The 10,755-nt window shown below is 45.2% G+C and overlaps 1 protein-coding gene across 1 annotated transcript in view; it reads right to left on the bottom strand.

The window, feature by feature from the left end:
• Positions 1-1,170: 1,170 nt before the first annotated feature.
• Positions 1,171-10,755, bottom strand: part of metrn (meteorin, glial cell differentiation regulator) — a 54,503-nt gene continuing 44,918 nt past the window's right edge. Inside the window, exon 4 of the mRNA XM_072480820.1 lies at positions 1,171-3,214. Coding sequence (XP_072336921.1) covers positions 2,898-3,214 — 317 coding nt within the window. The 3' untranslated portion in view covers positions 1,171-2,897. The remainder of the gene's footprint in view (positions 3,215-10,755) is intronic.

Below are 10,755 nucleotides of genomic sequence, written 5' to 3'. Positions count from 1 at the left end.
ACAGGGCTGAATCCAAACTTTCCACCTTGTGCCTCCCCCACTATCCCTCCAGAAGAATAACTGCAAGAGTCAGAGACATGAAACGCTAGGGTCAGACAAGAGAGAGTATCGAGAGGCCTTGAGCAAGAGCACGATGGAGACCAAAGCAGATGGAGAGAACTTGAAAAAAAAGAAAAAAATTGAAAGGAGCAATTAAGTGTGGCCAATTCACCTACCATGCACACCTTTGGGTTGTGGGAGTGAGACCCACACAGACATGGAGAGAATGTGCAAATTCCATATGGACAGTTAACCGGAGCCAGGATCGAACCCGGGTCCTCGGTGCCATGAGGCAGTCGTGCTAACCACTGCGCCACCGTGCTGCCCTAGATGGTGAGAAATTGCTTGAATCAGAATGGGTGGCACGGTAGCTTCACAGCACCAGGGATCCAGGTTCAATTCCCGCTTGTGTCGCTGTCCGTGCGAAGCCTGCACATTCTCCCCATGCCTGCGTGGGTTTCCTCCGGGCGCTCCAGTTTCCTCCCACAAGTCCAGAAAGATGGGCTTGCTAGGTGAATTGGACATTCCGAATTCTCCCTCAGTGTACCCGAACAGGCGCCGGAGTGTGGCAACTAGGGGATTTTCACAATAACCTCATTGCTGTGTTGATGTAAGCCTACTTGTGACACTGATAAAGATTATTATTATTTCCTAAGCACCTTGCTTTACTAGACTTTGGCACCAGTGAAATGCCTGTTCATGTCAAGGTGCAGCAGAAACCTGGCAGTGTGGGTTAATATATGGAAAAAGAGAGGTGGCCTTATATGATTATGTCAAACAAGCAAGCAGATAGTTACAAGAGAGATATTTTCCCACAAACCCCTCGAGCAATCAACTATCTCTGTAGTCCAATTTAATATTTAACACGTGGTCCCACAATATCCCTTTCATGTTCTACATTAGAAAATAGCATAATGTTTTTAAATGATGGATAACTCATTAACCATGAACCCCATTGTATTCTCTACACAATGTGGCTAGAAATATTGGTGTTTACACAAACTACTTTGTAAGAATTACTTTCCTGTTTTATACCAATTTGAGTCACTATCATTTTCTTTATTCCCGGCCATATGATCACAGCACAGAAAGTCTATCGTTGTGCGATGCAAATCATTCAAATGGACACAATTGCAAATAACAATTTGTTTCAGATTTTAATAAACTTTTCAAATGTAAAATCAAAAAACCTTTTTTTAAAAAAACAGATACATTCTTAAAAACAAAACTACAGCCCATATTTATAAAGAGACTCAGAAAGTCTCAATTTTTCCATCCATTGAATTTAGGATTTTTTTTCAGCATAAATATTTACACTATGTACACTTAAGCTAGCTGCAGACACACAAACTGAGACCACTGAGAATGGCAATATAGTAAATATTTTACAGGAGTAGACTTGGCAGCACTGTGTTTCTACAATACAGTGATACGGAAAGCCATGACAAGTACTAAGAAATAACAAAAGCACAGTAAAGATATTGGTCCATTTTCATCACTCTTTCCATGTTTAATTTGACAAAGATGCCAACTTAGATCCCTTTCAAATTAAATAATCCGATTTGAAGTGTTGTGGTATTTGTTTCTAATATTACAGGTTGGTAGTGGTAGCCGTCTCGTATACTCCTGATATTTACATAATACCCGAGCCTGGTTGATATTTTTCACTTCAAAAACAGAATACAGAGCCCTGTTTTGCCCTGCTTCCACAATAAGGAAGTGCGTACCCCACAGCTCCCTCTCCATTGCCAAACACTCCCAGTTTCTTCCACAAGAAATACTCCAGTATCAGGTTCCCCAAGAACACATTTTTTAATCAATGTTGAAAGTGGCTGACGCTACAATTACCATTCTGCTCACAAAGAGAATGTGCGGACAAGAAAACAGCTTTCTGATCATAAAGAAGGGAGTCTTGAATAGGATGAATGGGGAAACCTATATGGTTCCAGAGTCAAGGTTACCACAGTGCTAAGGGAATTGTGAATGGATTTGCGGGGTCAACGAGAACGTGAAATGGAAAGAGGTAAAACTGACGATGCTACAGAGCATGGTTTTTGTTACCAGTACTGTTGCTTTCAGTATTTGAACTGGCATTTATCTGACTGCTACCCCAATTTTATGGACTGTGGTCTCCTCAAAGTTGCACCAAATAAAATTATAAATATAACAAAAATATACAAAGTAAACACTCTTTTATTAAAACAGGGAACATACCTCAGCTGGATGGACAGAAATATTTATTTGCACTGGACATATGCTGAAGCTTCAGTCATTAATCCTGTAGGTCAATAACCTTTCTGTTACTGGCTGTTAGGTGCTTATGAAGATCTTTAACCAAAACTGTGTAATCATGCAACCCGTACACTTTACATTATACGTGGAATGTTCTACCAGGATGCTGAATTTCTTTTTTAAATTAATTTTGCTCTGGAGTACCCCTTTTAAGAGGAGTCAAAGGGAATTGTTCAGATATGACATTTTTACAAATTTATTCTTTAACCAAAATGGTCCTTCACAAAGTGTAACTGAGTGCACGTTCTCAATTGTTCACATTGGACAATAAATCATTCCCCATCCTCTCTAAGGGACCTTCACACACACATGAGGTTGCCTGTGCAATAACAATTATTCTCATTGAACAATAAATCAATCCCACAGTTCCTTTCTCAATGTCCTTTGCACAGTGAGGTTACCAGCACGGCCACAGTTGTTTCGGACAATGAATCAACCCTGCCCAGAACCTTTTCTTCAGGGATTCCTTCACAATGCGACTCCGAATGTACCGTGGCAGCATAGCGGCATATGTTTTACAGTCCTTTTCTGCCAATTAAAAAAAGCAGCCAAATTGTTAAGCAGCATCAGTCTGACTCAATCTCGCACGGATTCTCATGGGCTTCTTTGGCCACTTCGTAGATCCTCTTAAAGTCCTTGTTGCGAGGCGCGCACCCAAGCCATGCCTCTCCAAAGTGGACATGGCCGGTGAAAATGAAACTTCCGACTCCTTGCTTCACACCACACTTTAAGAATGTCCTCACTTCCCCAAAAGACTTTCCATATTTTCCTATTGGGTGAAAGAGCGTAAACTTCTGTCTATAGATTTTGGTGGTGCTGACGCTAACAACAGACTCCTGCCGCTCTGCATCATGGACCACATTTCGGATATGCCCTCGCACCACTGGAAAAACAAAAGAGAAAAACATCTTAGCATCTTGTGAACAACATTACATGTTAATGTCTTCAACAGACCTCAAAATTGTTCAGTTGGAGCGAGACTCAATTGGGTGGCCTGACTTTGTGTGAGTGTAAAATAGTCAAGCAAGTCAGCCGCCTGTTTAACATCACTTCTGACTAACTAATCTCAAATAGAAATAAAAATTGCTTTAATCTATTGCACAAAGTCAAGATTTACCCCGATCATTTTAGATTATAAAAGGCCACCATTAAAAAAAAAAATCTTCCTCTTCTTGTTTTTCCTGGGACCGGGAAAGGGGGAAGGAGACCCTGGCGGGGGCCTCCACGCTGGCCGGTTTAAGCCGGCTAGTGAAGGCGAGTGAGGTGGGGGGAGGGGTTGCGGCCATCGGAGCCTGGTAGAACAGATTTCGGTGAGTCTAGCTGGGGTGAAAAGTTGGGGGAAGGAACCGAGGTTGGAGGAGGAGTTTACAAGAGGAAGTGGAGGGGAGGAGTCTGGGAGGGTGGTGGGGGCGCTGTCTATAATTCATGGGTGTCATTCAATCCCTTTTGGGGATTGGGTGGCGTTGAATATTAGGGGGGGGGGGGGCTGGACTATATATGTCAATGGTGACCATAGGCGATTCCTGAATCCTTTTTCTTTTTTCCTTTTTTTTCCACCTTGGTAAGGTTTGTTTTATTTGATGCTTATCTTGTCAGGTGGGCCCTTGTTTGGGGGATGGTGGGAGGATGGGATTGTTGTTGTTAATAAGGGGATTGACATTGCAATCGTTACCATTTACTGTTTGTAGGTGGGGTGTAAATTGTGAAGAAAATGTGAAAATGGAGAATAAAAATATTTTTTAAAAACATCTTCCTCTTCAAAATGAAGAGAAACAGTTTTTTTTCCATGTGTTTCTGATCGCTCTTCAATTTTATACCATGTCATTACAAAAAAAACTAAATGCCGATAACTGTATCAGACTTGTAAAATTAGTGTAACAATCTTGGGCTGGATTCTCCGCCCCTCCCGCGCCACATTTCTGTTTTACCGCGCCGGCGGGATGCTCCGTTACGCCGGCTAGTCAGTGGGGTTTCCCATTGTGGGACAGCCCCATGCAGTCTGGAAACCCCCAGGCTGCCGGCAAAATGGACCATCCTGCCGGCAGAGAATCCAGCCCATGTGTATGTTTTAAGATACAATTGGGCTGGATTCTCTCACCCCGCCCGCAGCAAGAACACCACGGGCGAGCTGCATAGAATGGAAAACTCCATTGACCTCGGGCGGGATTCTCCAGTCGCCAGGAGGATGCAGCCGGAGATTCCCGCCCAATATTTTGACGTGTGTCAGTATTTCAGGCAATGAATCCAGGAAAATTTGACAGAACTGTAAGCGCTCCAGGTACCTCATACCTCCTGGCTTTGAACACAATCGTTAAGCTATTTTAAAATAACCCAGAGTTCCATGGCTTTACATGAGTACTTCAGGAGATGCTTGAAAGAATATATTTCCTCTGCCCTTTTTCCATTCATTTTTTTTTACTCTCTTCCCCATCTCCTGAAGAACCTTTTCTCTGCTGAAATATAAAGAGGCAAGTCCTTAATCTCACACGCCCAGCAGGGATCAAGGGGTTTGGTCCCTGAATCCTTGGATATCAATTCCTCTCCCTCTAATCCAAATAGCTATTACTCATATCTCAAAGTGGACAGAGATGCGAAGGCGTTAACTGAACTCAAACCTGCCACCCTATTCCAACAGAAGTCAAACAAGTGTAGGATCCTGCTTTCTGACATATTGAGGCTACTTGTAGTGCCCTAAATCACCAGCTGAGAATATCCTTTCACTCAGAACAGACTTCTAATGAACCTTGACCCTTTTTGGTCTACATGGCTCCCTGTTTTCAGCAACTGAACTGTTGGAAGAGTTCAAAAATGCAACAACTTGCATTTACATAGCACCTTTCACGCAGTTAAACCTCCCACAGCTCTGACCAGCAGTAATATCTGACCAAATTTGACACCAAGCTGGACAAAGGGTTAGGCTGGGTGACCAAAGACCTACTCAAAATGAGTTAAAGACTTTCTGGCGCAACTTGAGAGGAGGACTGACAGAGAGGTTTAGGAAGGACTTCGAAAGCAGGGCCACTCAATGGTGGAGCAAAGGAAGTTGGGATGCACAAGAGGCCCGAAGTGGAAGAACAGAGACCTTGAAGGGTTGGAGGACTTTAGAGAAATAGCGAAAAACAAAAAGGTTAATCATAATAGCAACAGCTACCACCACGACTGTTTGATGTAATCTTTCCCTCATTAGCCTAAAGTGAGTGCAGTTGCAAATATTTATGAAGAGAAACCAGAGTAGTGGCCATCTCTCAGAGTCAGCAGTATTTCAATTTGTAGTGGACAGTCAAATTCATTCACAATTCCAGCATTCAAACATGTGACAGTCCATTCTAATTCACTGCAGAAGCAGTGGCCTTTGAGTTATAATCGTGTTGTCTAACGGAAGCAGAAGGAAGTAATATCTGCAAATTAAGATGTAGCTTAAACTTCGAAAGTAATGCCTAGAACAAGCACGTACCTGAAACAAAAAGGTGCCTCAAAACATCGATCATATGAAAATACACAAGAGGTGTGTTTGACTCTGAACATCCCCCCTCGAGGGCAATTAGGGATGGGAAATAAATACCCAGCGACACCCATATCCTATGATCATTTTTTTTTAAAAAAGGATTTGAATCCTTTCATTACCATTGTAAAATACAATTTCAGCTCGAGGGTCCTGTTGTGTCTGGTGCACTGGAGTAACGTCATTCCTTCCCATTTCCAAACACAGAGCACAACTGTATAACATTGAAAGGTTCAGTGGGTGCCATCCCAATCAATGACAGGAAGATACTCCAAAAGTTCCCTGTTTCAGTCAGCCCCTGTTGTAACTCCATGGAAAACCATCAGAATGGTCAGAACCAGGTCTTGGCCTTCTATGGGAGTCTTCAGTGGCCTTGATATTTGGGGGAAAATGTCCTTTCCCATCTTCCCAGACCAACAAGGGCACCAATGCAGAAGGAATGCCACCTCAGCTTAATGGAACTCACTATATGGTTAGAGACCAGTAGACAACATAAAAAGTGATCAAGGGGACCTTCCAAGGAGTCCAGGCTACGATTGAGGCTGGCAATCTAGAGAAGGATTATTTTAATTTTACCTAGCCAACCCCTGGCCATGATCTACTACTTTCTGGGAGGAACCACAGTATGCATTCCCCCCCAAGCATCTGGGCGGGATTCTCTCATCCCGCGACAGAGTGTTCACGCTGTCGTAAATGCCATTGCGTTTTACGACGGCATGAACGGGCTGCTCCCAGGACTAATTCTGGCCCCTACAGCGGGGTTCATGCCGCTCCAGCTGCCGATCCCATGCGCGAACTGGGCGTTGCGGGATCCGCGCATGTGTAATGGCACCACGCATATGTGCAGTGGCGCTGGCGCCAACGCGCGCATGCGCATTGGCTTCCTTCAACGCGCCGGCTCTGACGCAACATGGCGCAGGACTACAGGGGCCGGCGCGTAGGAAATGAGTCCCCCAGCCAGAGAGGCCGGCCGCCGATTGGTGGGCCCCGATCGCGGGCCAAGCCGCATCGGAGCCCCCCCCTCCCCCAGGGTCAGAGCCCCTTCTCCCCCCCCCCACAGGCCGCCACCCAACCCTTCCACGCTGAGTTCCCGCCGACTGAGAGCAAGTGTGGACGGCGGCGGCAGGACTCAGCGTTTCCACGACGGCCGCTCGTCCCACGGGCCGAGAATTGGCGGGCCAGCCGCGTAGAGCAGCACGTGACCGGTGCCGCGCCAACCATGCCGGCGCCACTGCGGAGATTCGCGTGCGAGCATCGGGGTGGGGTGGCGTGGCCCGGTAACGGGGATTTTCCAGCCTGGTCCAGGGCTGGGAGAATCCTGTCCCTTGTATCCACATTTAGACCATAAGACATAGGAGCAGAATTAGGCCACTCTGCCCATCGAGTCTGCTCCGCCATTCAATCATGGCTGATATTTTCTCATCCCCATTCTCGTGCCTTCTCCCCATAATCCCTGATCCCCTTACTGGGTCTCTTGTCAGTACAGCAGTATAGCTAGCCATGTCCCAATGCTTCCACAGATTCATTCCTCCCCGTGAGACCACTGGCATTTTAAACAGTGTCATCAGAGAACACAATACTGGGCAATCATAGATTATCAGACCGATGCTTTACACAATTAAAAAGTCAAAAGAAAAATTAGAAAACGCATCTTTTTTATAAAAACACACACCAACAATAATAATCAGGCGTCTCAGCAATTTCTTACTGCCCTCAAACATAAGAAAGGGTTAGGTTAAGTCTCCTCTGTGATTTGATCGGTAAATATCTACCTTAGAGATTGTCACCCGATTGTGAAATTATGCAACAGCTCAGAGCATTAGCATAAAGAATCATACATCTTGCCACCTTCACATTTAATCCATGGACTGGCAACTGTTTTAGTACGCAGTCTTGTGAACTAAGACATTTGGAAACTGAATTCAACTTGGTCAAATAGCTTGGTGACCAGATCCTTGCTAACATTGGAAAAACAGGAGTTCCAGGCATTTAATAAGTGCGTGACTGGTTTAGGCAATTAGCCATCAACTTTTTTTTTTGAAAGCTGTTTCTAGAGAACGCACCATTAAATAAGGAGAAAAATGGTAGGAAATGCCATTGAACTCTGATAAAGGCTGTCTTGTGGAGTTTATTCTGTGATTATGGAGGCGGGATGTTTATTCTGGTTTATGCCAAGTGCTCCACCCAAACTCAACACTTTTATCAGTCAGGTTAACGCTGGATCGCACATTACTGATAATCCTCTGCACTGCTAATGTATTTAAAATAGGATATTTATTCTAGATAAAAATAGATTTGGGCTGTGTGCATGCCTGCTATGAAAACTAAAGAAATCGTTACTCATTACACAAGTTAGGTTAGCCTATATTATAAGCTAACCTTAAAATGATTGGAACACCCTTCATTCTGTGGGGATTTAAAATAGTACAGCAATGATTCCGAGCAATTCTACCGGGCAGCCTTCACCAGTGAGTTAATTATCTCCCCGCCACCACCCAATTTTCCTTCCCTCTTTGTTCACCCCTTTTTCAATGAACGAGCTGACATCATGGACACCATCCTTGGCACCAATGGCCCTTCTGTATATCTCTTTAAAGTGTGAAGCTGGCCAGTGAATAACAGTTGCCAATTTAGTAGGATATCACAGTATGCCCGGACATACGTGCATTATCATTTGCAGGAAAATGGATTCATTGCTTCCCTTTCTGTCTTGCCTAGGATACGGAGGCCAACAGTAGGATACCCGCACTGTCACCATCCAAGCAATCTGGTAGAGACCAGGGGCAGGATTCTCCGCAATCGGCGCGATGTCCGCCGACCGGCGCCGAAAACGGCGCGAATCAGTCCGGCATCGCGCCGCCCCAAAGGTGCGGAATCCTCCGCATCTTGAGGGGCCGAGCCCTAACCTTGAGGGGCTAGGCCCGCGCCGGACTGATTTCCGCCCCGCCAGCTGGCGGGAAAGGCCTTTGATGCCCCGCCAGCTGGCGCAAAACTGACTTTGCCATGCGGCGCATGCGCGGGAGTGTCAGCGGCCACTCACGGCATCCCCGCGCATGCGCAGTGGAGGGGGTCTCTTCTGCCTCCGCCATAGTGGAGGCCATGGCGAAGGCGGAAGGAAAAGAGTGCCCCCACGGCACAGGCCCGCCCGCGGATCGGTGGGCCCCGATCGCGGGCCAGGCCACCGTGGGGGCACCCCCCAGGATCCCGGAGCCCGACCGCGCCGCCTTGACCTGCCGGTAAGAGAGGTGGTTTGATTCTCGCCGGCGGGACAGGCATTCCAGCAGTTGGATTTCGGCCCATCGCTGGCCGGAGAATCGCCGGGGGGGGGGCGCCAACCAGCGCGGCGCGATTCCCACCCCCGCCGAATATTCGGTGCCGGAGAATTCGGCAACCGGCGGGACGGGATTCACGCCAGCCCCCGGCGATACTCCGACCCGGCGGGGAGTTGGAGAATCCCGCCCCAGGAATCAAACATGGGGCCTTCCTGATCCATGCAGCTCTGTCTGTCCCATGAGCTCACTGAATGATCAGTAGAACCCATATCGCTTTAATAATTTAAAATTAAACAGTCATAGAATTTACCAAAGCACTTTAAGGCTTTCTACAATCAGATTTGTAACATGGAACAGGCTGATGAACATCACAATGTTACAATCAACAAATGGAGCTGGCTATGCACCAAGTGCTGGAAAATGGGATTAGAATAGTGAGGTGCCTGATAGTCAGCGCAGTCACAATGGGCTGAATTGCCTCTTTTTGTGCTGTAAAACTCTACGAGCATGAAGAATTGGAAGATAAAGTCCAGGAATGCCTTTCCATCAGAATGCCAATGTTATATTATCAACAGATTGAATATTGATCTGTGTATCTTTCAGCAAATTTGTAAAATACATTATAATATTTGGATGATAAAGTAAACAAAGACCAAATGTTCCTCCTTGTAGGGCAATCCAGAACGAGAGGTCACAGTTATAGGTTGGGAGGCAGTAGATTTAGAACTGAGATGATGAGGAACTACTTCTCGCAGAGGGAGGTGAATTTGTGGAACTCGCTGCTCTATAGTGCGGTGGAATCTGAATCATTAAATGGTTTCAAGAAGGAGATAGATATATTTCTGATAGGAAAAAAGGTAGATAGGTTAAAGGGATATGGGGAACCGGTAGGAAGGTGGATTGAGACCAGGAAGAGATCAGCAATGATCTGATTGAATGGCGGAGCAGGGTTGAAGGGCTGAATTGCATACTTCTGCTCTTAATCCTTATGTTCCTGTGTATAATTATATAATTATGATAATGAAATAGCTCAATTTCAGAATCTGGTCAAATACAATGGCTGCCAGTTAGCACAAGGTAACAGCCAGTCTTCCATCGACTTATTTTAGAATCTGGCACTGTAAACGTGCCAATATAATCTTGATTTTTGATGCCTTTAAGATTCATAACATGGAGGATTTACAGATTTGAACTTTGTACACCACTGAGTTGTCATGGTAATCGATCTGAATCCTATCAAAGTCCAAACTGGCAAAAGGTCGGGAAACCTGGTTAACCAATCCAAATATTATCCCACTCAACTTCACAGTAGCATTTTTCTATGAAATCCGTATTATAACTCAGTGTTATTGGACTTGACCTCTATTTCTCCTCGTCGGTCATAGAAAGGATTAATTATGTTTCAAAATCACAAACTCCACAACAGACTGTCATATCTGAAGCGAGTGTGGAGAAACCATAGTAACAAGGCCCCTTCATTTTCATTTACAAAATTGCTTAAGACATGGTTCAATTGAGGAGGAGGAGACAGAGCTCTGCAAAAGAGTTGGCTTCGATTCGCAAACATGCTTTTCAAAATTACAATTAAATTGCTGTCAAAATGATGTAATATGCTTTTGTTTCTTCTCTTATGGGCACAAAACGCAAGCA

This window comes from Scyliorhinus torazame, chromosome 17 (assembly GCF_047496885.1).
Source record: "Scyliorhinus torazame isolate Kashiwa2021f chromosome 17, sScyTor2.1, whole genome shotgun sequence".
In the NCBI taxonomy this organism is placed as follows: Eukaryota; Metazoa; Chordata; class Chondrichthyes; order Carcharhiniformes; family Scyliorhinidae; genus Scyliorhinus; species Scyliorhinus torazame.
Note: the sequence above shows the minus strand (reverse complement) of the source record. Positions and strands in the feature narration are given on the sequence as shown.